Genomic DNA, 27,919 nt, shown 5'->3' with positions numbered 1-27,919 from the left:
CTCAGCAACCACAAACCCGCACATACAGGGCAGGTCCTATGCATCTAAGCAACTACAGTAACTCACCACTCCCTCTGCTCCACACTGAATCACAGTCTTGCTTCTGCTTACAAACTTGCTTGCTAATCAGACATTTAATACTATTTATGCATAGGGAGGAAATATATAATTCCTTTATTGGGATAAAAACCGACACTAAAGAGCAGGTCAAGTTCCAAATCCAGCAGTAGGTTTTTTAACCGATGTTGTTCCCTTTTTTTCCTCTCTCTTTTTTTTTTTTTCTTTTAACAGCTGTAGCTGTGCACAGATGGAAAAACATTTGGTCAGAAAGCAGCAAATTAGTGTTTTCAGGCTAGAATTCTGCTCCCACCGCTCCTCCATTTCCATGCAGCTCAGAATGCTTTATTTCTTCTTAGCATTGACATTTTTGCACACCCAATTCATGCCGTCCTTCAATCAGAGAAAGGTATACGTTAGTCAAGCAAAAGCAAAGGCAATCCCCCAACCCCACCCAACCACCATTCTGCAAGCACCATGTTCTGCCTCCTCATCCATCCCCCGCCTGCCCTCTGCACCCAAACCCACTGTGGGTTAAAAAAAACAAGTGCTTTCTTGCTCGGTAGATGTTGTCACACAGAGGTCATTAAATCTTTCACCTAACCATAAAAAGTATCATCGTCTCATCATGTCGCTACGTGTAGGTCCTTTGAGGAAGGCTCACTTTGCAGTCAAGGTGCATCAGTGGCAGATGAAGGCTCAGTTCCAGCTTCAGCTACAGATGATTTGTGTAACCTTGGGCAAGTCACCTTACCTTTGAGAGCAGGGATTTTAGGGAGCTGTTTGCTACACAGTCAGCTCCCTGTTAAGAATATGGTTCTAATTCTCTGGTCAGCTGCAAGCCTTGAAATCCAGATCTGTGAAAGACACTGCTATAACTGGATCTGGACCCTGTTCCCTGTTCCTCAGGGCCCCGACAGATAATGGGCTCTCAGGGGTCCCACACAGCTTCAGTAAGAGGCGATGTGGTCATGTTTTAAGAGGCTGATTTTAAGAGTATTTCTGAAAAAAATGTGAGCATGACATCTCTGACCACTGCAAGCAGATAGGTAATGCTTGTGCTGTGAGTACCCGAGTCGTAAGTTTATTGCTGAGATCCCAGAATGGGATATGCTATTGAAGGGCAAAGCGACATTTTATCTGCTGCTGTCACTTATCTGTTGTGAGACACGCACAGTGGAGCACAAGATGCACCATCTCCTCATATTTGTGTCCCATCAAATCCACTACCCCTACCCTGCCTACGAGGTATCTCTGCCAACAGGGAGGCTCAGGGCAGAAAGCAGGCAGGTAGGGTTTCGGGGATGACAGGCAAATGGCACAACTTTTTGCTTGGAAATTGGGCAAACGTCACCTTGGAGTTCTGGAGGGGGGGACTTCGCTGTATTATGTTCAATGGTCATTTCTGGATCATTAAAATGATAGTTAGACCCTAAGAAAGACCAGAGCCTTTGGTCCAGCATCACTGCTAGCCCCGTGGTAGCAGCGTCGCTGGCTTCCTATGCCCTTGTCCCCAAACTGCCAAACGGCTGCCAAGGCCCTCAGCCGCCCCAAGGACAGATGGCCAAGGCACACCACGGCAGGCCCTCGGGGTGAGCCGAGACCCACTGCCATGCGTCCATGTTGCCCCTCAGACACAAAGGTGGTGGCCACGTTGGAGGGGAGCTGAAGAGTTAAGAGAGAAGAGAGGGAGTCCTCAGGGCTTAATCAGAAGCAGAGAGATTCTCTCTTGAAAATACCAATTCACCTTGATAGCTGCGCTATGTGACACTTCTTATCTGAAGGGGAGCAGCAACTTCTGAAATCAGCCCTTGTTGCTGCATTAAATAAAGAATAAGCGAGCCCAGCTTGTGGTGGGGTGCACATGAGGCCCTACACTAATAACGCTTCTAACTCTAACCTTGGGGAGGGCTGATGTCTCCAGTTTCATTTATTTATCTCCACAGCAGAGATCAGTGTAAAACAAATTGTCTGAAATCCTCAGAGCAAATGGGAAAAGACGAGAGGTAGATTCATTTTAAGGCCCAGTAGCTTTGTGTCTTCCCCTTTCAATAACACTGATAACCTAGGTGTAAAACATGTAATGCCTTAAGCAATCAATAGCGTGGTTTAAAGCTTATCACTTTAGAGAGAGAAGGAGCGAGCGATTCCCAGCACGAGGAATGCCAGGGCTTAACAATGGGGCTAGGAGGAGAGGTGTCAAGCCTTTGGCTTGATTGTGTGCTTTAGAAATCTGCATGATTGCCTGCAAAGAGTAAAAATAAATAAATAACTAAAAATGCTCCCACAATGATTTCAGCTTCCCCTGCCTCGGAAGCAATAATCACATTTGCACACATCATGGCATACAAGGCAAGCAGAGCTCCTCATTCATTTTGAATGTAGGTTTATTTGCTGAACCAGAACAGCTGAGACAGCTTAAAGTAATAAATATCAGCTGACACCCTCTGCTATTCAGCACAGTAATCCCAGAAACAATACATCACTGCAAAACAACAAACACGCATCCTATCTTCTACCTAATCTGACCACAACCTGAATTCACAGTGATTAAAACTCTGCCCGCTGCCACTCGGGAGCTCGGGAAGGGGACAGACAGACCGTTTCAGCACCAGCGCAGTGAGGGTCATAAAGCAGAGTTTATGATGGGATTTACCATGGCTGGGAGCCTGGCTGCATCAAGCATATAACGAGGGCAAAAGAATGACATAGCAAAATGCAAGAGGAAAGGTGAACTCCAAGCAGCCTTGAAATACATAAGTAGGTCACTGAACTTCTAAAGCAGGAATAGATTTAAAAAACTCTCTTCTGGCATGAGTTAATTGACAGGAAAAATCACATTTAATTGTAAATATCTCCCTGCCTGACAGTGACAAAGGGAAAATGAACATGCTCAGCTCTGCGTGTGTTGTATCAAAGAGATCTGTGTAAGACACTTTCCTCATCTTCAGCCACGCCGCATCTACATCCGTAGTCTGTTGCAAGTTTCTCGGGGGACGTGTTCTGCAGTGTGCCCAAATGCTCTGGAGAATAGCCCATGCAATGGAAGGCAAAACAAGCTAAAAGGTATGCTTGCAGTTTTTCTACCCAAGGCTTGAAGCAGGACAGAGGGTTGGTAAGATAGAGAAACCCAGTGAAACTGCTACAAACACAAAGAGCTGCTATGGGGAAGGCACAGGGGAAGGAGGAAACAGTGCTTGAAAGAGTCATGTCCGCAAGGAGTCAACTGTTGCCATCCTTTGTCCCTACACGCTCTGCCCCTCTATCTGCATGCTTAAGAGATGGCTCTGTGCCGAAAGTACAATCCCTACAGTAACATTTAGATCTTGATAGATGTCCTTGGGCCGCTTTGTTGAGACACAGAGACATCGGCAGATACTCTGAGGATGGAGCTGGATACAATATTAGTATTCCAGCCTCAAGTCAACCCTGGGAAAACTTAGCCAGGGAAAGATTTCAGATCTTTCAGCTTTGCCTCTCCTAGCTCCTCAACGAGCAGCTAGTAAACTTTACCAAAGCAAAGAGAGAGAACCCCAGGGAAGAGGATAACGCTCCTTACAGAGAAATGCTGCTTGGCACAGCCCCGCCTTGCTGCAGTCACATCTGCTATTGTGCCAAGGGAGTTGTACTCTGACGCCCTTTGGGAAAGGACTGGTAAAGCCTTCCCCGGGAGAAATAAAAAGTCCTGCTTGAGATTAGCCCACTGCTTGCTTATTCTCTGCATTATCAGCTTTGCAGTTATGGGAGTGAAGTAATCTGACTTCAAACACAGCGAACAAGTCCTTTCCACCCCGTAAAAAGCCTCCCGATTTTTGCTCCCCTGCAAGCCAGGGATCAGGCAAGGCCACAAACTTGTGACCCTTAATGTGACCTTAAGGACAGCAAAGCTTAATCCTTCCATGTAATCCTCTGTCTGCCATAACAAATTGGGTCAGGCAAGTGCAAAATTCTCCATCTCTAGCATTTTTGGTATGCACTATTTTAACTGTCACTTTCTTCTCCCTCTGCACAGCTAGGACTGTGCCTTCATTATCTGCCATTTCCTTGCACCTACAGTCATCATACAGGCTGGCTTTTATAGGCTCCCGCAAGTACATTATCCATTGTTTTGTTGCCTGGGTGCAAGCTTTGCTTTTGTCCTCTGAGACCTTGTATCCCTGATGCAGTGCTGTAGACTCCCTCCTTACCCTGCTTAAAAACCACAAGACTTTACCCTGTAATCTGGAAACATGGTTGCTTTTCCTCAACAGGCACCAGCTCTGCCTGCCCCAGGAGAGCTGCAGTCATCAAAACTGGTTTTAAATCACATTTACAAGTAGCCCCTGAACCTTGTGAAGATGTGGGAGATCCCCATCTAGCTTGCCCGGGCTAAGACGTCTGTAAGACAAAACCTAGCTCCAGCTCACTGTCGGGGGGGCCCTGCTCTGAATCTTGGCCTTATGAAAGTGCAGAATCGCAGCATCAGCGTAACTTAGGTCTTGGGCTTCATTCTCAACTGGGTTGAAACAGCCAGGGAGGGGAAGGCGGCTCAGCCTTTCCCACAGTCCTTTGGGCCAGACCAGCCCTGGCATAAATTAGAGAAGTTTAGTGGCTACTCTCAGTTCCACTGGCTTTTAATGGTCTCCAGGGGGCTATTAGGCTTGGGAGACTCCAGACACAATATGCTCCACCACCGTTCTGGAAGAGGATTCCTCGGGGCAGGCTGAGCTTCAGCTGCCTTGATCAGAGACTCTTGCTTCAGACAAGAAAGAAGCTGCAGAGCACAGACCGGCCCAAAGCCTTGAGCCATGTTTAACACACACCCTGGCCCCTAAATTACACCTCCAGCAAGAGGGCAGGATGCGAAGCAGAGGAGTCCTGCCTGCTTTCACCCCATCCCGGCAGGCCAGAGTGGAACGTACATAGCTTTTGCACGCCAAGGACTACCATTGGAGATCTGCTCACAAAAGAGAACCCCAAGAGAGCCCACGGGGCATCAGAGAGTTGTTGTGAGGCAACACTTGCCGTATGTTTCTCTGCTGACATTGGTGATCGCCTCCCTCGCTTGCTGTACCCTGTTAGAGAGTCTTGATGTAAGCTGGTGCAGGACTCTGCTCCAGAGGCAGAGCCCAGAGGCATGGAGAAAAGGTTTTCCTGCTTTCCTAACTAGGGCTGAAGGATAAAATCAGACCCAAGCAGACATTTTGCTTGAAAAAGCCTCCAAGCACGAGGGATGCCACTCCTCCCTCAATGGCACCATGAAGTCTGATTAACAAGTGCTGCCCACAGTTACAGTCAGGAGGTAATGAAGTCTTCAGCTGGCATAACGGGCTACCAGCTGGCATCCAGAGGATACTACATGGGGCTTCCAGTTAACCCAGTCACCTCTCTTCTGAGAGGACATTGTTGGGCCCCTTTTCCAGAGTCCCCAATGGTAATTTTAGAAGAGAAGATGACAATATGGATTTCCTCCTTAATTAACAGTTTTATTAAATAACCCATTTCAAATAATAGTTAAATTCTCTAAATTTATATCATTCTATTAACCATAATCTAATCTCATTAACCTTGAAATCCCCAGTCTTAACTACCCAATTCTATACACCATGGTGCTAGCAGCTAAACTAATTAAATGACCTTCAAACTATTTCTCCTTCATGTATTGGCATTATTTATCTTTGCTCATTGCTCTTCCTTCAAGCTATCACAAAAATCTTCTCCTATGAACTCTGTTCCTGCATGTACTCAGCACCAGATATGCCACCGCTCTTCCTTGCAAAATCCATCAGCAAATGCCTCCAATTTTACTCTAGCTAATATATTCCATCAGCAGCGACGGTTAGCGTGCTCGCTCTTTGGCTTTCATTCTGAATACCTGATGCTTCCACGTCTTCATTTATTTTGCTGTCACTCATTGTCATTTCTCAAAATAGTCCTTAAAGCAGTGACCTGAGATTTAACTACACACAGAGAGCTCCCATTCTGAGCCACTGGTAGCGATATTGTGTAGCACAATCCTCAGAAGGACCTTTCTTAATCTCACTCTATAAACAAGTTCTTCCTTGATTCCCCTGAATTTTGAGCATGTTGACCTCTCTGTAGAGACCCAGGGCTGAAGATGATGTTTCTTCCTGGGCTGATCCAGTTTTAGTTTAAAAGCCAACTCCCAAACCATTTTGTTCAATGAATTTCCAAGGAAAAGGAGAGCTTGGCATTCTTGCTGTCTGATTTGACAGGGCTTGGAGTTATGGCAGAAAACAAAATTTTCTATAAGCTGTAGAGAGTTTGAGACTTCCCTGACCTTTCTGCAATAATCATTTACGGAATAAGCTGCAGTATTTAGGGCAATGAGATTGCGGACAACAAAGCGGGACGTTATCTGGCCTGCATCTAAATTAATTTGTCTAGATAAGCACAACGAACAAAATACATAGGCCTGCAAATACTTTTATTTAGCTTGTCTTCTGTTTTCTGGAAGTGAATGCAGAAGCAGATTTCATTTCCCCAGTAGAGGGTACTGGGCTGTGTATTTCTCTTTATCGAACGTACTGGGATGCACTGCACTTCAAGGAGAAGGCTCGGTAAGAAGGCGCTATCAATGAAGAAGCGTGCAGGCCACTCCAGAGAGCCCACAGATCAGCTCGAGAAGGAGGGATTTTTCAAAGCTCATAGTTGTTCCGCATCCAACATATGTCCCTGAATTTCATCTGCCACTTTACTGTCCCTTTGCAGCTGGAGAGCTCACTTGAACTTCCATAAACCAGAGGAGGGCCTGGAGGAGGGAAGAAGATGACCTATGCCTGCATGCAACCCTGTGAACTGCAGCCTCACTTTCTCGATCACATTTCTTTGGACTTGAATATACACTGCCATTGTGGACTGCATTTTCTTCTACCACCACCACTTCAAAATAAAGATTAGGGTTGAAGCTTTTCACAACACTGGCTGCAACATAGCTGAATTTGTATCTTAGTTAACTAAATAAAGGCCCTTTGGAGGACACCGTCGACTTCGTTTTGGTGTAAACATCAGGTTAAAAACTTTAAATCTGAAGAACTACTGTAAAATGATCCATCCAGGCCAGCATCCCCCTTCTGGATGCCAAGGGAAAGAAAATGTAGGAACGAGATGTCCCTTGCTCTGTTCTTCCCTCCCAGTCCATGGCCCAAGCTGTTCCTCATTCAAAAGCTGCCTCCAGATCTCAGTGGTCAGTGATTGCTTGCAGACCTCTTCTTCAGAAATTCACTTAGTATTTTACTGAACTGACTGATACTTTTGGCCGCTACAACATCCTATGCCAATGAGAGCTGTAATTTAATTATGCAACTCACAAAGAAGAACTTATTTTTATTTCTTTTAAGCTGTTGTCTGATTATTTCATTAGGTATGCCCTTCCTCTAGCAATGTGAAAAATAGCATATAGTCTATCTGACACTTTTATACCTTATTTTATAAAACCTGAAGATGTTCCCACTCTCTGTTTTCTCTCTTCCAAGCTGCAAGTCCTAATTTATTTATTATCCCTGTGTACAGATGCCACTCTGTGCTAGTGATCATTCTCGATAGAGGATTTGTAAATCTCTCCTAATTCTGAGCAGATATTTTTTCTGATGAGGGTAGTTAAGTGCTAGAAGAGGTTACCTAGAAAGGCTATGGAATCTCCATGCCTGGAGGTATTTATAAGTTGATTGGACAAGGCCCTCATCAACCTCCTCTAGACTTCCTTGGATAATCTCCAGTTATCCTTGCTTTAAACATGAAGTTGGTCTAAAGATCTCCTGAAGACCCTTCAACCTATTTTTTTGTTGGACTACATGATTGTCCTACTATCAAAATCTTTTTAGATGGTGCAGAGGCAGAAGTTAAATGTCCTGTTCAAGGTATGGGCCCACCACGCCTTTATTCTGCTACAAAAGAAATGTTTTCTGGGATATTTCTTGTTTGCTTTCTGGTAATTCTCTAGCATTTGATTTTCCTCTCTGGCCTTTGATAAGCACTAAGCTGCTGTTCCCAACTATCTACTTCTGAGTACTGGCAGCTAATTTTGAGTCCATCATCGTATGTGTATAGTTAGGATTGTTGTTCCTCGTATGCATTATTTTGCACTTGTCAACACTGAATTTCATCTGCCATTCTACTGCCCACTCAGTGTTGCGGGCTTCTTCTGTGACTCTTCATACTCAGCTTGAGATCTGACCATCCTAAACAGCTCTGTAGCATCTGCAAACAAGGTTTTACTGGAACTGCAATGAAGATAAATGTCTTCACCATTCTGTTTCTTTAAATATCAGTGAAGGGGAGCACTCCTGACTGCTCGGATTGCAAGCACTGCAAATATTTCGTTAATTCAGAAAAGCCTAAGAGTGAAATAAACCTAGGTCCCATTTACATTATAAAGAGCTACTATCCTGCAGGAACTGGCTACAGCGCAGGTGCCCAAGACATAGCTATTACAGTTTAGCACAGGAACACAGCTCATCCCCCTCGGTGGGTTTTTGCTGCCCCACATGCTGCCATTAGAAAAGGTCCTTGCCCCCTGTGCAACTCTTGCGCAAGTTTCTCTGGATCAGAAAAATCGACTGGTTTCTCTCTGGCGCCTGGGTTGAGCAATACGCCAAACGACATTAGCAGGGAAGGTAAATCAGATTTCTCAAGTGCACACTTGTAACAGTCAAAGGGGTTAATAGTAGAAGACGATTTGTTTTGTGAAAATCATTAACCTGACAGCGGTCTCTTTAAAATAAATCAGTGCCTTCATTTGGCCCAGCCAAGGGGTCCTGGGTGGGGAAGCGATTGCTCTCTCCTTTCCTGGGGATGGAGAGATCCTGAGGGCCCACAGCTCCCCCTTCCCTTTGCACATGCCACGAGACACGCGCCCCCCGCGTTCTGCGCTGCAAGGGTTTGGCTGTGCTGACCCTCCTTCCTGAGGCAGCCAGTCCAGCCGCACCCTGCAGATCAACAGACAACAATCTCTTACAGATGGCCGGCTGGCACAGCAAGCCTTCTCCAGAGCCTCACCTGTACTCCCTCTCCTGAAAGAGCTGAACAAGACTGGATCTGCCAGACTCTGTCCCGGATTGTGTGCAGGTTCAGTCCCTCGGCAATCTCCGAAGCAGGGGCAGCCGTCAGCAAATCCTGCTTGTTAGCGAATATGAGCACGGGGACTCCACTAAGCTTTTCTTCGTCCAAAAGCTCAGCCAGCTCCTATATCATTTACAAGGGAGCGGGGTGGGGGGAAGATGGAGAGAGGGAATGGAAGAAAACCTTCAACCACCAGTGGTTGTCTCTAATTAGAAATATATTTAGGGCAAACGCTGGAAGAGTGTGTTCCAGTGAAACCTAGATCTTATTATAAGAGAGCAAAAATGTATACAATCATCTCTGCCCAAGGTTCAAAAGCTATTTCTTCCAATTACAGGTTACAAAAACCTTCATCTTGGTCTGAAATTAGCAGTTGCCTTAAAGGCTACAACACTGTGTTTTACCAGTCCGTGCTCCCAGGAGACCAAAATTGATGAAACAGCAAAAAACATGTAAAATGGCCGTATGTGAAATCTGTCTTAAGTTATTGCCTGACTGGCATTTGTACCTGAGCAGCCGCTGACACCAGCCCTGGTATCTTTGCTAATAATGAGTTTCAGGGCTTTGTTCCAAGTTTTATACACTGCAGTCTGAGTGGAGGACTTTTTTTTTCCCCAGAAATGGAAATCTCCCTCCCACAAGAAAGTGATGATGCTTTTGAAGGCATTGGCTAGCTGAAGACAAGCTAGATCAGCTTTACTAGCTGGATTTTGGCTCCATATGCACAACACACATTGGGTGGCATCTTGAGAAATGGGTTTGTTCATTCAAAACTGAGTGACTCAAAGAGATTCTTTTAATAGCTCAAATCTGAATCTACAGTGGGTCAACAATGGCTGAAATACTTCATGTCTAGGGTTGTGCAATGGCCTCATGTGAAATAAGAACACGCTCTCAAGTCACTTCCCTGTGTGAACATACAACAAATCCAGCAGAACTAGAACCTGTAAGGACCGCTGGCCTTGCAGACAGATGAGGTCATGAGATTTTTGTGGGCTCCTTATTTGGCTGGAAAGGTCTCATGCTCTCAGATACTGTTCTAATATCTTTCATCCACTGGCTGGAAACTTTTGGATTAAATGAGTGCAGTTGGGGAGATGCTAAACTGCAGCGGAAATCTGACTCCATCCCCCCAAAAGCAATGTTTGGTTTGGAAACCAGGATGAGAGAATGGAGTTATAAACAGAGTTGGCTGGGAATTTCTCAACAAAATAGATCTTTCATCTCACGCGGCTGATTTATTGAAACCAAAAGTGTTCGTGGAAATATGAGGGGTCCAGGCTGACTCTGCCTAACTCGGGCAAGTGCTCTAAGCTTCTGCTTCCTCTTCCTCTCTTTTGTCCAATGAATATTTAATTACTGATATAAAATGAAATAGCTCCAACAAGGGAAAGATTCTCTCCATCCCTAGAACAACCAACAGTTCTGCTGTTAGGGTGTGTCCGTGATACTTGAGAGGCGAAAGATCAAGTGCCTCCTTCAAGTAAGACAGAACAGAGGGCTTTGCGCTAAATCTCGCATTTCTGGGGGGTAAATCTGTTGCTAGCTATTTTGGGACACTGTTGCTTCCTGAATTTTACAAAAGAAAGTACAAAAGTCCTATTTTTGTTCCATCCTAAAACACAAAATGTTACAAAACATCAAAACTTCGCAAAACGGAAATCTTATTTTCTGGCCAGTCCTACTTGCAAAGTTCTTAGGTTTTTTTTTTTTTCAATTACATCCAAAAGACAATCAAGTCAATATGATTTCCATTTCAACTTTGTAAATAAGAAAATAGGATTCCTTAGGGTCTTGGTTTGGCAAGGTTTAAAGGACTTAGAGAAGTTTTTGCTTTCAGTATTGGGCCCCATTTGCTATTATTGTATAACTTTAATGAAAACAGTTCTATTTAAACGGAATTAGGCTACCTATTTTCATTGTTTCACATCTACCAAAATAATCTGCATTGATGTTGAAAGGCAAGTCTCTCTTGAAATGCAAATTTCCCTCATAAACAACAAAATCATCTTCCTAACTTTTCTGAGCAAGGGGCACTCAGAAGCACTGAATTACTTCAAAGGAAGCTGGGCATAAGTAACTTACCTGACCTGTTTCTTCAAACCTCTTCCGATCTGCACTGTCAATGACATAGATCTGAAAAAGAAATGAGAGGAAAAGTTACTCTTCCCAGAAGACACTTTTCCACAGCATCATGGTGAAGCTGAGCCTAATAATAATGCTTTTGGGCACAAAGATCCCTGGTGTTATTTACAGCAAATGTTGACAAAACTTCATGATGTTCTGAAGGGAGAGGAACCACCTCTTTTAAAGCTGGTGGGGCGGAGAGCCACGTGGGTAGGATCAGAAAGGAGCTGGGGGCAGTACCAGGGATGCTTTCACCACAGCATCTATGATCCGAAGAGGAGGACTGCCTGGTATCTTTTCCAATGACTGGCTTACAGGCTGAAGCTAAGCACAGGAGGGCAAAACCTGGGGAGCCAGACCTGGTCTTTCACCCTAGCCAACAGTGTATGAGCACTGCACTGGTGTGACTATGCCATGCTGCCCTCTAGCAGGACGCATCACCTCCATAAGCCACCAAGGCACACACTCAGGGGACAGATGAATATATTGGAGACACTGAGTTCTTTCCATCAGGCGATCCTGCTGCAAACTCCTGGAGTAAGTGGTTGGGGAGGAGGGCTGGATCCAGCCTGCGAGACTCCATCTCCAGCTGCCAGCTTGTCCACCAGGATAACGGAGAAGACAGGGAGCAGCTGGCTCAGGAAGACTGACAGCAGATTCCTGCCACCCTCTCAGGGCTGGGCACTACATCTCACAGTCCACGGGGAGGTCCCAACCAGACACCTGTCCCCTGGTATGGAGAAGGGTGGATACCCCGGCCCAGAGGCTCCCTGCCTTGGGAGGGAGTCTCCACCCTCTCCAAGCAGCACAGCATGTGCTGCACATGTCGACTTCTTTCTGTAAATGCAAACAAGCCTTCTCAGTGAAGGCAGCTCTACATCTTCACAGGCTAAAAGGCTCCTGGAAGGTCCTCCTAAATATGGAATTAGTAAATCCAGCCACCCTCCTTCCCCCTAGCAATGCTATTGCAGTTCAGAGCACATAAGCATCAAGCTACATCTAAAGAAACGAGGAACCCCAGTATAAGACTCAGGTAAGAATAGCTTGGTATCCCTTTTTCATTACTTGGTATGGGAAGCTTTTTGAAGGAGAAGGGCACTGGGACAGCAGATAGGGACAGAGCTGGTGACAAACACTGAGCATTTTGCTTCCAGTCCCTGCCACTCCCCATCAGCAGTGATTGAAGCCGCTAGCATGTCATCTGCATGCTCTTTGGTGGCTTACAGGGAGCAAGTGTCAGCCTGGTTTTCAGGGAATAGATGAGCACAGCACCCCGCCATCAAGATAAATGGCATCCTTGCAGGCAGTCTCAGCATAAGACTCCACGCTTCCAGGATAATTTTGACCAAATAGTAGGGGGAGGGAAGATCTCTAGCAGCAATATCTATTAAACTGTAGGCACTCCCTTAACGAGCAGAGTTAGAGTTGTTTGAAACGGGACCAAACACGCAGCAGGAGAATCAGTATACCAGGCCTGAGGAGGTAACCCAGCAACCTCGCAGACCTCTCTGCTGATCACTTGGGGTCTGCAGTCCTCCCGGGGCTGGGCTGATGCGCACTGACAGAGGCTGGGGGACACACACAGCAGGGCTGGACACAGCTGCATGGGGACACGTCAGCAGCACAGGCACTCGGCGCCACGTGATGGGGAAAGGCCTGTGGGCACAGCGTGACACACAGCCTCTCCCCACAATGTGATCCCAAGCAGGTGCACCAATACTGTATCAGCTACGCCTGTCCTCTCTGCCCCTCCCAAGCATCCACCCCTGTGCATGCCATTTGGGGTAGGAAACACAGACCAAAAGAAAGGAAGAAGCTGCAGGGCTGGCAGTTGGGCTCTGGGGTGAAACTGGACTGTCATCTGTTGTCCTTCGGGACACCTCGGGGGAAGCTTAGCAACACATGAATGCGATAGTCAAGTGCTACTTCTCAAATGAAAGGTGGCACCTCCCATACTACAGTGCTTCTCTAACTGGCAACGAAGAGCTCTGAATCCCAGCCAGGCTTTCTCCTGCACTGCTCCGCTCCTTGCTAGGGAGCTATTTTGCAAGATGAGAATCAGAGACAACAGCGCTCAGGGCAACAGCCACAAAAGCAGAGCACAGAGAAGGTAAAGTATGCACGGAGTGCCTACTTCCAAACCAGAAAGCACTGTGCCAAATAGCTGCAGGTGCCTGTCTGAATACGCAATCAGCCAGATATCCACACCTTATTTGCCTGGGTTAAGCTTCCAAATATCACAGGTGTGTGATGCAAGACCAAGCTCTCATTCAAAGGCACCTGCATGGATTTGAATTTGCAATCACTTCCTGCTTTTTAATACTCTTTAGAGGGTCCTTTTTGCTTTGTGCAATATAGCTTAGGAGAAGACAGAAGCAGGGGGTCCTGGGAACTGTAGTATATCTCATCTCCACCTTCCTTCTACGGCCAGGGCCACACAAGAGTGTTTCTGACTGTGGTGCTTGGTAGCACAGTTTGCCAGTTTGAACAGCCATTGAATACACCATGTTGGAGAAAGGGAGCTTGAGAAAGAAATTCCTGTAAAGTTGGGTGTCTCCTTTGAGCAACGTGACAAAACAAAACCTGGAGTAAGTGGGTTGGACAGAAATTGCAAGTGGTGGGACTGGATGAAGAAATAACATGAGGGATAAGTCAGCTCAGGGTACAGGTGCACAACCTGCACCAGGTTTGTCAGAGGGTAAAATTACTGGCTAAAATGAGGGTAAGGGCTGGCAGAAGACAGCCAGTCACCAGCATATACTTGATCCTAGTTTTGGTGTGCATGGACATAGCAAAGCACTGCATTAACAGGTCAACAGCTCCCAGTCTGGGTCTGGGTGTCAGCACAGAGTGCAGGCAGGGGAGCTCAGGTCCATGCACACACCAATTATTCCCTCTGAATTCACACCACTGCTTTCCCTAAACTGATTCTGCTTCTATCTACCCATTTTCTTACTCATATGAAAAGAGAGGTTTTCTCTGTACATTGTTTTAACTGGGGAGGGAGGAGGGCAGGGAAAACAACTGCTTTCATCTCCTTCAGTCTTCAAATTCACCTTTATTTCTGCACCTCCCATGCAGCACACACTGGGAAGAGTGGAAGCCCACAGGCCAACATAGCTCATTGCCTTTGCCAGCGGAGTCTTCCAGATACTGTTTTGTGGTTGCACAGTCTCTGCAGCCTGAGCACCTGCCACAGCAGGCAAAGATCCCCTGCTGCTGCTTTGCAGAGCTGACTTTGATCTGCACACCTACTGCCTCTCCACCACACACAGCTGCAGAGCTTGGACTCAACAGGCACAATCATCTCACAGCCACGCCATGTCCCCCTTCCTGATGGCCACAGAGGAGCACGCAAAGTACGTCCTGCTAGTTTCTCAAACCCAGATCTTTCCCCTAGGGAGATCTCACCATTACTCTTTGCAAAAGCAACCAACTGGCTTTATGTTGTGGTGGCTGCCCTCAAACATTAGATTCCAAATTAAGGCTGAAAACCAAGAGATCACTGAAGGTTTATTAGTCCCATGTAAATAACAGCTTCATTTGGACAATGCTTTCTAAACCTGCAGGTGCAGCGAGGCTCTTCAGGACCCTGATGTGAGACTTGGAGCAGAGGGTCCTATTCCTAGTTGCTCCGATCCTTTTGTGGAAGTGTACTGAAGCTCCTGACACGTTAGTGAGTATCTGTGTGTGACAGGAGGGAGGAAAGGCGTCTTTCCGAGAGAGCTTCCCGCTTTCCCATGGGAGTCCTGCAGACCTTGCCTTTTCTCTGCTCTCACAGGCAACAGTGCTTGGGGTGGGGAGAGGCGTGGAGCCCCTGGCCTGCCTTCTTCCTGGCACACATGGCTGCATGTTAGAGGTGCTCTTTGAAACTAGTCAGGACAGCACTTGGAGGTCCCAAGGTAACGTGCTCTGGCATGGAAACAAAAAGGCCCTGCATTGTAAATATAATTGTAGTCATCTGTAGCTAATTGTAAGGTAATTGTAGCTAAGATGTCAAAAACATTACAGGACGGTCTTATGATTAAAGGAACAAAGGAAAAGACAAGGGGTCTCTCTGTGCCCCTTAGCCGGAAGCTTTCCTATCTGATGCCAGACTTAGCATTTAATTCTGGTGTGCCTCAGTTTCCCCAACTAGAAAACAAAGGCACGATATTGACCTACCTCTACACATGAGGCTTAAGTCAGTAATAACCACGACAGGCCTCCAGAGTACCCAGTGAAAGGGGCTATAGATGGGCAAACTACAAGTTATTAATGTTCTTTCATTTGAAGGAGACTGAGATGAGAGGAAAGAAACTGGCTATAACCAGCACCATCCTGTGAAAGTAAACTGAACGATTTCTCCAAACATCACTGTATTTTTCTTACTGCACCCAACCAATCTTGCCATTTTGCTCAGAATAACTCCTGTTACAATGGCAATGGTGTTGCTGAGGACTGGGACATTACATTACTTGTTCCCGAATTCCTGGCTGAGACCTTGGAAAGCCATTGCATGAACACAGCATTCAACTGCAGCCAATACTCACAAGGATATCAGTGTTTTCAAAATAGTTCCTCCAGTATGGCCTGATCTTCCTCTGTCCGCCTATGTCCCATACATTTAGCTTGAAGCCTTGAGACTGTACACTTTTGATGTTAAAACCCTGGAAAGAGCAGAAACAAACCCACATAGAGCATAAACCTGAATGGCTGGATCACATACACAGGCAGACATTAACACCTTATATATCCCATGCCTGCAACATGCAATGAGACGGGCTGGGCAGCCACAAAGATGATCGGCTGTGGGAGGGGCACTGGCGAAAGCAAACACAGCCACCAAACCATCAGTTTGCCAGTGTTCTTGGGTCAAGGGTTGATGCTGTCATGGCTACGGAGACATATGATGCAGTTAGTACCCTAGGAGGGCTCAGCAGGGTGGGTGCAGGAAGAGGTGGGAGAGTTTCAGATAAGGAGAAAACAAGGGCGCTGTGAGAAGCAGGATTGAGCTTGTGAAAGCTGAGTAGAGAGTCCCAGCTAACACGAAGCCAGAGGTCTCAGCTCAATTCGACACGACACAGCTAATGCCAAGCTTAAAAAAGCAACAGCTGCACGTCTGAAGGGTCCATTTCATCAATTAGAGCACCAATTGAAAGGGCATTCAAGTAGAAAAACAGGATGTGGCGTGGGCTACCAACGTGCTGCAACACCACCCAGGGGACTGGGGCTTGGAATTGGGGTGTCGGGCCGAGAGCTTTGGGAGGCAGCTACAGGGTGGGGGGGAAGCATCTCCCATAGCTCTCTAGCAACCTCCTCTGGTCAACACAGGAGCGATGCTGCAGTGCTTCAGATGGGAGACATCCCTCTCCCCAACCCGGAGGCTCAAAGAAAGGGGACCAAAGGCATCAGAGAGGGAGTACTGGAATAAGCAGGACCCTTGGAGCTGGGTGGGTGAAACATGCAAGGAGACAGGGGCTTGCCCAGTGCTGCATTCCCTGTACATGTCCCCTGTTTGGCAAGGACAACAGGAACAAAGCCTCATCCATGCAACTCTACCATGACCCAAAAGCCTTCTGCAGAACTCCACGGCACTCATCCACTTTTGCACTACATACAGATCTGGCCTGACGCTCTCTGGCTCCTTCAGGGAGCCTCCTCTTATGCAGAAAACACACAAACTTAATGGTGCGGCAGGCTCCGGTTGCTCCCCCTTTTACTGAAATACTCTGCTCAATCATTAGCACTTTGTATAATAAGGCAGGTGGGACCACAAGAACTGCCTTGGGCAGGGAAAGGCCCTCCTCACCTGTGTCGGCGTGATATGGCTGATGTCCTCAGATGCCAGCTGTTTCAGGAGTGTGGTCTTGCCTGCATTATCCAGTCCCAAGAGGAGGATTCTCACCTCCTGGTCTGGGGCGCTTTTCAGTTTACGCAGGATTGACAGTAAACCCTAAATCCACAAAAGAGATCATAGCTGTTATTCCCCCCCCTCGACTCTCTTCTATCACCATGCCATGCCCTCCTCCCTTGAAATGGGTTCTGTACAGCAGCAGATCCCACGACACCTTGAACCCCTTCCTGCAGTCCCTATTCCCATTTCCTCCTCTTCTCCTCCCCCTCACCCCTATTTTCCTTCATCTCAGAGAGTACTGACGAGGTCTCAGACAGCACAAATGTTGCTCAGTGGGATGCACCACTGGCTGCATTGCTCTTGTCACACAGCTGTTTGGCACTCCCTGTGCCAGGAAGACAGTGCCTACGCATACCATGTGTAGGAGCTGCAAACCAAGTCCTTGCAAGCTCTTCATTATCTTTATCAGAGGGAAAACCCCATTAATTTAATCTCCCTCCTAGTTAACTGCAGGTTACTATGCACCTGACATCAGTTCTTTTCATAGTAACTCCCTGATCATCTCAAACCCCGTTTATCTGTCTAAAACATGCTGGACCCATGGGGCACGTGCAGTTCTGATGCTCAGGATGTAGCACTTAACTATCTCAGATCACCACACATGCTTGCTAAGAAAAGCACAGTGGATTTCAGTCATTAGCCAGGCTCAGCTCTCTGAGCTGACAGTATCACTCAGGATTAGGAAACAGAATATGCAGGTCAGCTCATTTACAACGGCACATGTTACAGCAGCACACCCAAGCTTTTGTCAGCACCACCGCTCAGAGACCTGCACCTCTCTAAAATGGCTGGAAAAATATTCTGGATCCTGGCACATAACAAAGAGACACAAATCACCCCACTTCCACCTGCCTCTCACTGCCTCTCCCACAGGAGAGGGGCAGTTGCAGCAGAGGGCACAGGAGCAGGCTGCGAGTCCACAACTGCCTCAGTGTCCCTGGACATGTTGCAGTGCTGCTCTGCACCCCCCTGCTTGGCAGGGACTGCTCCTCGGAGCCCTAGCGGTACACACCACACTGAGAACCAGCCTGGGGACACAGATGCTCTTGCAACTAATTTGCCTGAGCAAATCCGGGAGAGGAGTACACCTACAGCCCTTTCTGGAGCCCTCAGGACTCCTGCTCAATCTCTCCCAGACATTTCCCACATTGAAGCCCACTAAAACCCAGAGCCGGGAACAAAGTTTGTGCCACCAGCGCAAACCTGGGCCCACAGGCGCCTGTTCCTCAAGCTTTTTTGCCCTCCCATTTGCAAAATGGAGACAATGCTTCTTGTTGACCTGCAAGGGTGAATCAGTTAAATGTCATGAAGTGCTTTGTTGCTATGAGGAACTACACCCTCTAAATATTCCTGCTGGAAGCCAAGGACTATTTGAGCCGTGAAGGTTGCTCCCGATCCCCTCCAGATCACAGCAATCAGAAACCTGTCCTCAAGATAAAGAGCTGCAGGACGCGGTACAACTGTCACCGCTGCAATGTGTCCCCCATGTGTAGCGGTGCCCTTCTGCTGACTGCTGGAGAGCCCCACCTCAGCCATTTGGAAACTGCCGCTTTTGACTTATCCTCGCACTGCTCCGAGGTGGGGAGCTCTTTGGAAAGGACACGGCGCTACAGGTCACAACGCCAAAGCTTTCAATAATGCAGGATGAAAACACACCGAGATACAAATGAGGTGGTGGAGTCTCCTTCTCTGGAGACTTTCAAAACCCGCCTGGACGCGTTGCTGTGTGACCTACTCCAGGTGGTCCTGCTCTGACAGGGGGGTTGGACTAGATGATCTTTTGAGGTCCCTTCCAACCCCTAACATTCTGTGTGATTCTGTGAAATACACGTGAGATTCGATCCACCCTCTAAGCATTTCAATTTGCAAGTAATTTATTGGTTTTCTCTTTAATTACTAGACACAGCTCAAAATACACACATGATGTGTAAGAAACAGGGAGAAGAGAAGGAACTTAGTAAAACTGGGTTTGAAGGATATCTGTAGAAAGTTGCAGGATTGCCACTGTTGCTGTGCTTTTAAAAAGCACTGTGAAAAGCTGAGGTTTCAGAAATTCAAAGCTCGTGCAAGGATCAGCAACGCTGCAGCCTTAGAGCCCAATAAGCAGACTCAGGGTATCACCTATTTCATAAACAGGCTGGTAAAAAACTGGGAATCCAGGCCCCACTCAAGAGCTGTTAATCAGGAATGGGCTCTGCTTGGTAGAGGGTGCCATGCCTGCATGGTGCAGGCACAGTAAATCCCCAAACTACTTTTAGTCGAAGCGGTACAGGCCTGTAACATCACGTGCTGAGCCCTGAGGGCCAGATGCTCACAGCTGGCTCTCACCCATGGGCCCGTAGCTAATGAATTTGAAGGGCTGTGTTCAGTGCAGCCAGTCGCTGCAAGCCCTCCCCAACCCACAGCTCATCTCCCCAGCCACAGAGCCCAGTCCCAACGATGGTCTGTACTTCCACATGTCTAAGGGAAGAGAAGAGGAAAGCGATAGAAATACCTCTAATGTTTACTTGTTTACATGCATGTCTTAAATGCCCTTGACATCATTAAAAAAAATCACAAGTTTTAACCGCATGACTAGCAACACATTTTCTTTTCACCTGCAGTCAAATTTACAGTTGTGTTTGTTGGCTTGTAAATCCATGGATTTCAGCTCCGTGCGGACAGACCCCACAGGAGCAGGAACTCTAAAATTCACACATTCTCCCTCCTTTCCAAGGAAACACTGAATTCCCATTCTTAGGGGCCTGACCCAAAGCCAACACACGCACTAGCCAAAGCACTACTGTCGACTTCAGAGAGCTCTGAATCAGGCCCTATTATTTTAGTTTATTGCTCACAGTTAAAAAAAGAAGCTGTTGAAATGCTAATCCTATTCACAGCACCACTTGCTAAAAGCAGAGCAGTGTATCCCCGAGCAGATCAGGATTAGGAGCCTTTATATTTCAGAACTCAACTCTAAAATACTGAGCGCAAAGAAGTGTATTACAAAGTATTGCTTATCTACCACGGAGCAATTCTCAGGGGTCGGGAAGAGGAACAGTTGTAAATGTTAATAGAGCTTCTCCCATTGTAGACGGATGCTATTTCTGGGCTAGTATGACAGCCTATGAGAAAACGATCAGCATCGTTCCATATTCTACTCAAGTGACACTGCTGCATGGCTGATCACAGGATTATCTGGGGTAGCCAATAGAAGAGAGGATATATATAGAAATAAAAGTATTCTCTAAGGTATAAAGTAAGCTGATTTAAAAGGCTGGAAGACAAGCAAGCCAACATAGAGAAGTGGACTTTATTTCAGTAGCTGCCAGCATAGGTTACATGGTCTGTATACACAACGTAAATCAAGAGCCAAATAATAGCATTCCTTACTATGATTGTTACTATTTTGTAAATATTATTTAAAACTTGCACCTAGCATTCTCCCTCTAGTTAGTGAAGATTTAAGATTAAGGAAAGCCATGCACAGATGGGTTTCTAACTTTTACATTTTTTTTTTAATTGGTCTTATGAGCACACTGGCTAGGAAGACAGAAAGCACTTCCTGACAGCTTAGCAGACTGGAAAAAATAACTCAGCCGAGTTCCCTGCTGCATGCCACTTCTATGTGGGACAAGCAGCCCTTACTGCACACACGCTGACAGACGAGCACTTCCCTGCTCACAAACACAACACTGAAACTAACTTGAGCTGATGAGAGTCAGAAAGCAACTCCTTGTTATTGATACGAGATGTCAGGTAGAAAGCCATGAAATGGGAAAATTTGGCGCAAAGAGGATGCTCAGAAGCAACAGGAGAGGAGCAGGCCTTCGAGGTGGGAGAGCTAACAAACATCTCGAACCTGCAGCGAGGAGGGAGGACGCCTAGGATGCCTGCATGGCAGCCAGGCCAGTGGTACTCGCTCACTGGGACGTCCAGGGTGACGAGCAGGACAAGGCTCAAGCAGGATGGTGGAGATGTTAGCTAGCTGAGGAGCTGCAGAGACGACTCACAGGAGTATAAGGGCAGCGTGTCATTTGCACAAAACTAAGCAGACTGCGGCATCTGTAACAGAGAAGGGAACTGCAGATGCTGCTCAGATAATGAACAGCACAGTGTGGCAGCGTGTGCAGCCTTTGGAGAAGGGCAGCCATACAGAGCAACTCAAGGCTGGGCACAGTCAGCCAGCAACCGCTTCTTGGTCACCTCTGGGTTAAGCAAACTACGTTTTATATCAGATTGGCTTGTTTAAAAACATCTTTGTCCTTGGCGGAGACGGTTTTCTTTACCAGCACCATGAGGAGACAGACTGATGGGGTCAGCAATGAGGAGACAGCATTTTCCAGACAGTGAGTGGGGACATACAAAAACGAAAAAAAAAAAAAAAAATACTCCTGACAATTACTATGAAATCAGAGTGGGGCATTAAATTCAGAGATGCAACTAAATGGGCAAGAGCACTCATAAACACATCGAGCATGAAAGCAAAGCTAACCACCTTATTAGCATCCTTCAGAAAACAGGGACGTGTGGTTTTATGAAAGTATATCATTGCTAGGTTTAAAATACCCACTGAATTATCAAAGGACTTTCAGTTATAGCTGCATGCAGTAATTCTATTCTCTTAAAAAAAAAAAATACAGACATATATAAAAATACAGTGACATTTATAGTCCTAGCTAAGGGTTTTGTGGGTTTATTCAGCTTTAAATCCATGCTGTATATGAGTCTTTTGAACTAGTTGATGCATGTAACTACATCCTGTACCACAGAAGCCGCTGAAAGGAAGATTCACTTTATAGGCCAAAGAAAAAATTGGTTTGGGACAAACAGAGCATTGAGATAATCTGTTTAAATATTGTATCAGATTGACAATATAAAGCCATAATGGAAAAAACAATTTCCCCTTATACTGAGGGCTGGATACACAGGGCATGGATAAAGCATGGCCCACAAGCTGCTGCAGAGCACAGTTGATTCCTATTAGGAAAGAGAAGTAAATGTATTCTGTTTAACTTTATTAGCCACAAAGCTCAGATAATGAATTTAAAATAAAACCACCCTCAGTCACCAGCAATTGCTTATCTACTAGATGTGGATATTTAGCTAGAATCAAATCAATTCGCCGAGATGCAATACAGCCACAAAGCTCAGCACCTCAGCCTGCTGCCGTGACCACATCTCCCCGATCTCTACACCCCTGCATGGATGTTCTCTTCTCCACTGCTGCAACCACAAGTCACTTGTCTTCACCCTCAAGGCCCTTCCCAGCCAAGCACATTTGCCATGGAGGTGACAGCTCCTGTCTCCCCGCGGCTTGTGATGCCAGCCCCAGCACTCCCGAGCGCTATTGTCAAACCTTTGTGCCCTTCCTACAACCGTGGGAGAAGCTTCACAAAATATCCATAAAACCACCCCATGATTCTCCTGCTAATTCCTTCTCTGCCACACCTACAATCCTTCATGAGGTTTAGGCAGCGAATATGCCAAGTTCAAACCTGTCTTGGACTCTCCTTACTCATATCACTTGGTTATCTCTCACCTCAGACTGTATTTTCTTGGCACAGGGAACATCTCAGTGTTCTGCCTGCACAGCACCTAGTGCAGCTCTGGCCCACAATTTACTTTTAATTAAGCAACATGGTAGCAGTTCAGTATTTTTAAAGAGTAAGTCAGAGGGTGCATGTGATGGTTTCAGAATATCCGAACGACACAGGGAAGGACGAGGGGCTCAGCTGAGCCAAATATCCTGCCTTCAGCAGTGGATATTTGAGGCTACATTTGTTGTTCCGGGTGCAATCCTGTGCACACAGAGCTGGAGGAGGGGAGTCCTTCTGACAACTGCACTGATTAGCTGGTGCCCTGAAGAATGACGTTTGATTACCTTTATCTTCGGCTGCAGAACTGCAAATGTCACTAATGGTCATAAAATCACCCAGTCTTTTTCAAAATACAACCGAAGTAAATTAATCTATTGAGCACAGTTTATTCAATACTTCTTATTCTGGCAAAGCTCCCAAAAAATCATTTGCTTGCTGCATGTCTCCACCATATGGTGTCATTCAACGCAGACTTTCTTTCCTGCATTGAAATACAACATTTAATGGAGTCGAGTCACCTACAGAGTTTTTCGAGCTCAAACCTACTAGTTTTCTGTCAAAGAGATCGCACAGCACTTTCTGGTTTGGTGTACTAACCAATACCAGCATGAATTTGCCTTTTGCAATTATAATCAAACTCCTCTGGTTTTAGCAAGTTCGAAGGAAGCGTTTTGCCCTGTGCAGAGAAGAGCTGATGCCCGGCACTGGACAACGTCAGCAGTCTTCATCTGGTTTCAGAACTTGAAAGTCTTGACCAGTTGCTGGTCTATTGTCCTATCTGCAGTTAGTTCCTCCTATCAACCTCTCAGCAATCAGTAAAATAAACCAAAAACATGACATGGAACTGTATGGGGAAACTAAAGCAGTGAGGTACTATTAAAGCTCTTGAAAACTTTTTTTTTTTTTTTTTTTTAATGGGGCCATTTTAAACAGAGCCTTAGTGCCAAACAATGAGGGACAACAGAAAGAAATTCTGGGTACTAGGTACACCTACAGCAGGCAACAGATAGATGCTGGTTTTGCTAGAAACATAAGCTCAAGACCTGGAGGAAGATGCTTGATTTAGCTATGCTGGCATTTCATCCTCTCCACCAGATCTGCCTAGCGTTAGCTAGATGCTCCAGGACTCAGTTTCCTCAACTGTAAAATAGGGCTATGCTTTGACAATGCTGGTTTTGACACGACGACATCATCTTCAATCAACGGTTTTAGAAAAACACCGGCCATCCTCTGGCCCCACCATCTATCAATAACATACCATCTCACTCAGTAAAGGTTGTTATTACAGTGACGAGGAAGCCACAAGCTCTGCTTCACACAGCATTTCCTGAACTTTGGAAAGCAGCGTATCCTTTCATGTAGCAGCCTCCCTGAGCCCTTGCTGCGCCCACCACAGATGCTGCTTAACGGCACCAAAGACTGCAGCCTACACATCCCTCAGGCTATGCAGTTTTATGGCTCATCTTTCCCTCTGTGCTCCACCTATGACCTTCCACCACCCCTGCCCCACAGCTGTGAGAAATGCTGGTATGCTCTGCAGAAGGAGACACTTCCCCTCTGTACTTACTCACTTGGATGAACACTGAAATAATTTAAACCTCAGCATTAACCCTTGTATCACTGGAGTTGGAGCAAGCAGTCGTTGAAGGGAGCGTAGGCACTTCCCAATGCAACCATGACCTGCCAGAAACATGCTCACAGGCAGCTACCACAGCTCAGATGACAAGCAGTAAGTTGTTACATCAAAATGTCTGGATCATTTCTGACTGCTGACCCACACCCCCAGGCTGCCATAGCTGCTTGGGATATATTTGCTGGTGTTTCAGTTTCTACCACTAAGGATTATTCTGGTTTAGTGAAAGTTGAGAATCTGGACAGACAGTACAGAGCTCTGTAGTCCTCTGCTCAGCCCAGCCAGTCCACCAGGCACCCCAAAGTGCCACCCACCCTGCCTGAGAGGCTGCAATTCAAAAAACAACTCCCAGAAATGGAAAATAGACAAAGAGGCAGTAAAATGTTGTATCAAATAACACGAACACTGGAAAACACCCAGTCCACCCTCTCCACACACAAAGCACTCAGATAACAGCAGCCAGATCCCAGACTACACTAGCTTATCGGGACATCACAAGGCAGAAGAACAGATTTGGCCAGCAGCAGCTGCAGGCCAAATGTGTCCCACAAAGCACTGCACTGCTGGAGGCAGCTGCCCTCATCTTTACAGCAGATGTCTGTCCTGTGATGGCTTCGGTGTCTGGTTTGACATGCTCCATCATCAACCAATCTAAAATAGAGCAGATACCACAGACTTTATCTCAGTCTCCTTCTCTGTGGCCCAGCAGGTGGGGACACAGCCAGCATTAACCCGGTGAAGATGAGGATCTGCCTTTGCTGCTCTTGCTTCTCTTGCTTACACCTCCTCCTGTGCTGTCCACTTGCACGAATCCAGCTTGTGTCCAGAGGGCTCCTGGACAAAACACAGCTTCGCTCTTTCCCCCTTGCTATTAGCTTCTGCCCGTGCTCTCTGCACATGCTGCATCCTCAGCAGTAGCTCCCCCACCTACCACAGCTCTCTTTTACCACCCCTCACCCGGCAGCCACAACCACTCTTTCCAGTCCTTGCTGGTGTCTGCCAGAATCCCACTTGGCTCACCCTAACTACTCCGGCATCTAAACTGAAGTTGTTTCCAACACCCCAGTCCATCATCCAACCTTACCTCAACCTCAATTCAGACTACACTACACTCTCACCACTCCACCCATCTCCCAGCATTGCTCTCTTAACTAGATTCTTCACTGCAGCCAAGACCCCAGTTGCTCCCTTCAGTCCACACTGCTCCCTCTCAAACAATTCAATTCTCCCCTTGAGCACTTCTGTCCTCCCTGGGTCCTCTCTTTCTCTCATCAGCATCAAAACTGCACTTCCAGCTCTTCCCAAGATGTATTCTTATCTCTTCTTTTCAGCCCAGACTGTCTCTCATCTCCCCAGCCCCGGCAGAAAACCCCAGAGCACACAATATCCCAGCAAACTATCCTCACCAGCCACTGTTGACTGGGTTTTCCCGTGACTCACCAGACGGTTCATCCCACCCAAATGGCAGGTTTCTCTCAGCCACCAAGCACTGCGCCTCCATCCTGTCCACCCCTGAACACCCAGCCCCTTCATCCAGGCTCTCTCAACCATGACTGAACGCCCCTTCTAAAACTGTTTACCAACAACTGGCCCTTCCACCTCAGCAAGCTCTCCTACAGCTTCCTCAGCTCCTGCACCCAGGATCCAAGCCCCAAGGCGGCCCCCTCTCACCTTGGCCGCATTGCCCAGTGTCCCTTCACAGTCACAGATGCTCCCAGACTCCACAGTTGATCCCTGAACATTGTCCTCCATCCTCACCAGGCTCCTCCATTGCTCTTTCCCTCCTCAGGCCAAGCGGGCCACTGCTGTCCTGCTCTCCAGCCCTCCCAAGCACCCAACCCTCCATCACACCTTCCACACCTTGACTGAATCAACTCCAAGCAGGCTGACCCCATCCCAACAAAGGCCCCTCCATAGCATCCTCAAAAACCTCCCAGCCTCTGCCAGGACCCAACTCAACTCCTGTTCTGGGTTCCCCAATAGTCTCCAGTTGCTGCCAGTAGCCTAGCCATGGTCTCCCACAGACAGAGGCCCTAAATTTATGCTGTCCCCAGCCCTAGCAGCATCCCTTCAGCTGGTTGCCCCCAACCCTCACAGACCCAGGCCCCCATGCCTGACTGGATGCCCCTGCCCTACCAGATCCCCGGTGCCCCAGGCCCCCACAGTCCCCCCGGGTGGGCACCCCCGGTACCGGTGATCCCAGATCTGCCAGACTCCCCAAGTGGGTGTCGCCAGCCCTTACGGTCCCAGGCCCGCCAAAGGGCCAGCCGTGGACCCCGGCCGGACACGCTGGCCCATGGCCCGAGCCCCGCCAGACCCCCGGGTGAGTGTCTCCGGCCCCCACTACCCCGCGGTGGGCGCCGCCGGCCTCAGGCCTGCCAGGCCCCTCAGGTGGGCGCCGCCGGCCCCCTGCTGCCCGCCGGGCCCAGGCCCCCCCCGGGCTCCATCCCCGCGTCCCGGCGGGTGCCCCGTCCCGGCCGTCCTCCCCCCGCCGCCCGCCGCGGGCCCCCCGCCCCACTCACCATCCTCTGCGCGGCTCCGGGGTTACCATGGGCAACTGCGTCACACACACGCCGCCGCTACGTAGAGCGTCAGCGCTTCCCGCCGTACGTACGGAACGTGACGACGGCGGCGGGAAGGGCGGAGCCCGGCGCCACGGCCCACGGCTAGCCCCGCCCCATGAAGCGGCGCATGCGCACAAGTGACTACCCTACTGGGGACGGGGGGGGTGGAGATGGGCGCGGCCTCTCGGGCCTCCGTGATTGGCTGAGAGCGGCCACGCGTCGGAGCCCGGGGGCAAGCGGGGGCCACGTGGGCGGGAGACGGCGCGCGAAGGGTCTGGGGACTGCAGGTAGGGCCACGTGGGACCGCGCCGCGGCGCGCGGGGCGGCGGTGTGCAGTGCCGTGACGTACGCTGTCGTGACGTGCGGTGCCAAGGGGGCCGGGCGGTGTAGCACCACGGGGAGCGCAGGGCCGTGCCGTGCCGTGCCGTGCCGTGCCACGCCGTGCCACGCCGTGCCACAGGGGATGCAGTGTAGTGGTGCGGGGGAGAGCAGGGCGGCGTTGCAGAGGCGTGCCGTCCGTGTGAGGGAGGACGTGCAGTGCAGTGCAGTGCCGTGCCGTGTCGTGCCGTGCCGTGCCGTGCCACGCCGTGCCACAGGGGATGCAGTGTGGTGGTGCGGGGGAGAGCAGGGCGGCGTTGCAGAGGCGTGCCGTCCGTGTGAGGGAGGACGTGCAGTGCAGTGCAGTGCCCGGGGAGCGTGCAGCGTGGTGCCCCAGGGGGTGCCGTTAGTTATTGGCGGGGCTGTGCAGTGCGGTGCGGTGCGGTGCCCTGGGAGGGTGCGGCGTGGTGCCCCAGGGGATGCTGTTATCGGCGGGGCCGTGCAGTGCAGTGCAGTGCCGGTGCCCGGGGAGCGTGCAGCGTGGTGCCCCAGGGGGTGCCGTTAGTTATCGGCGGGGCCGTGCAGTGCAGTCACGGCAGGACGCAGTGCCCCAGCGGGTGCAGGCTATGTTCGGGGGTGCATGCAGCGCAGGCGTGGGAGGGTGCAGCGCACTGCCATGCAGTGC

At 48.3% G+C, this 27,919-nt stretch overlaps 1 protein-coding gene across 1 annotated transcript; it reads right to left on the bottom strand.

Moving 5' to 3' along the window:
• Positions 1-168: 168 nt before the first annotated feature.
• Positions 169-26,953, bottom strand: ARL3 (ARF like GTPase 3). The gene is made up of 6 exons (XM_086466435.1): positions 26,875-26,953; positions 17,036-17,179; positions 15,777-15,893; positions 11,203-11,253; positions 9,055-9,240; positions 169-450 (listed from the first exon to the last, which is right to left on the bottom strand). Exons 1-6 carry the CDS (start codon positions 26,875-26,877, stop codon positions 403-405), a joined length of 549 nt encoding a protein of 182 aa, XP_086322561.1. The 5' UTR covers positions 26,878-26,953; the 3' UTR covers positions 169-402.
• Positions 26,954-27,919: the final 966 nt, after the last annotated feature.

This window comes from Leptosomus discolor, chromosome 6, assembly GCF_034619465.1.
Source record: "Leptosomus discolor isolate bLepDis1 chromosome 6, bLepDis1.hap2, whole genome shotgun sequence".
NCBI classification, from domain to species: domain Eukaryota; kingdom Metazoa; phylum Chordata; class Aves; order Leptosomiformes; family Leptosomidae; genus Leptosomus; species Leptosomus discolor.
The sequence above is the reverse complement of the archived record's forward strand: the minus strand, read 5'-3'. Positions and strand labels throughout refer to the sequence as shown.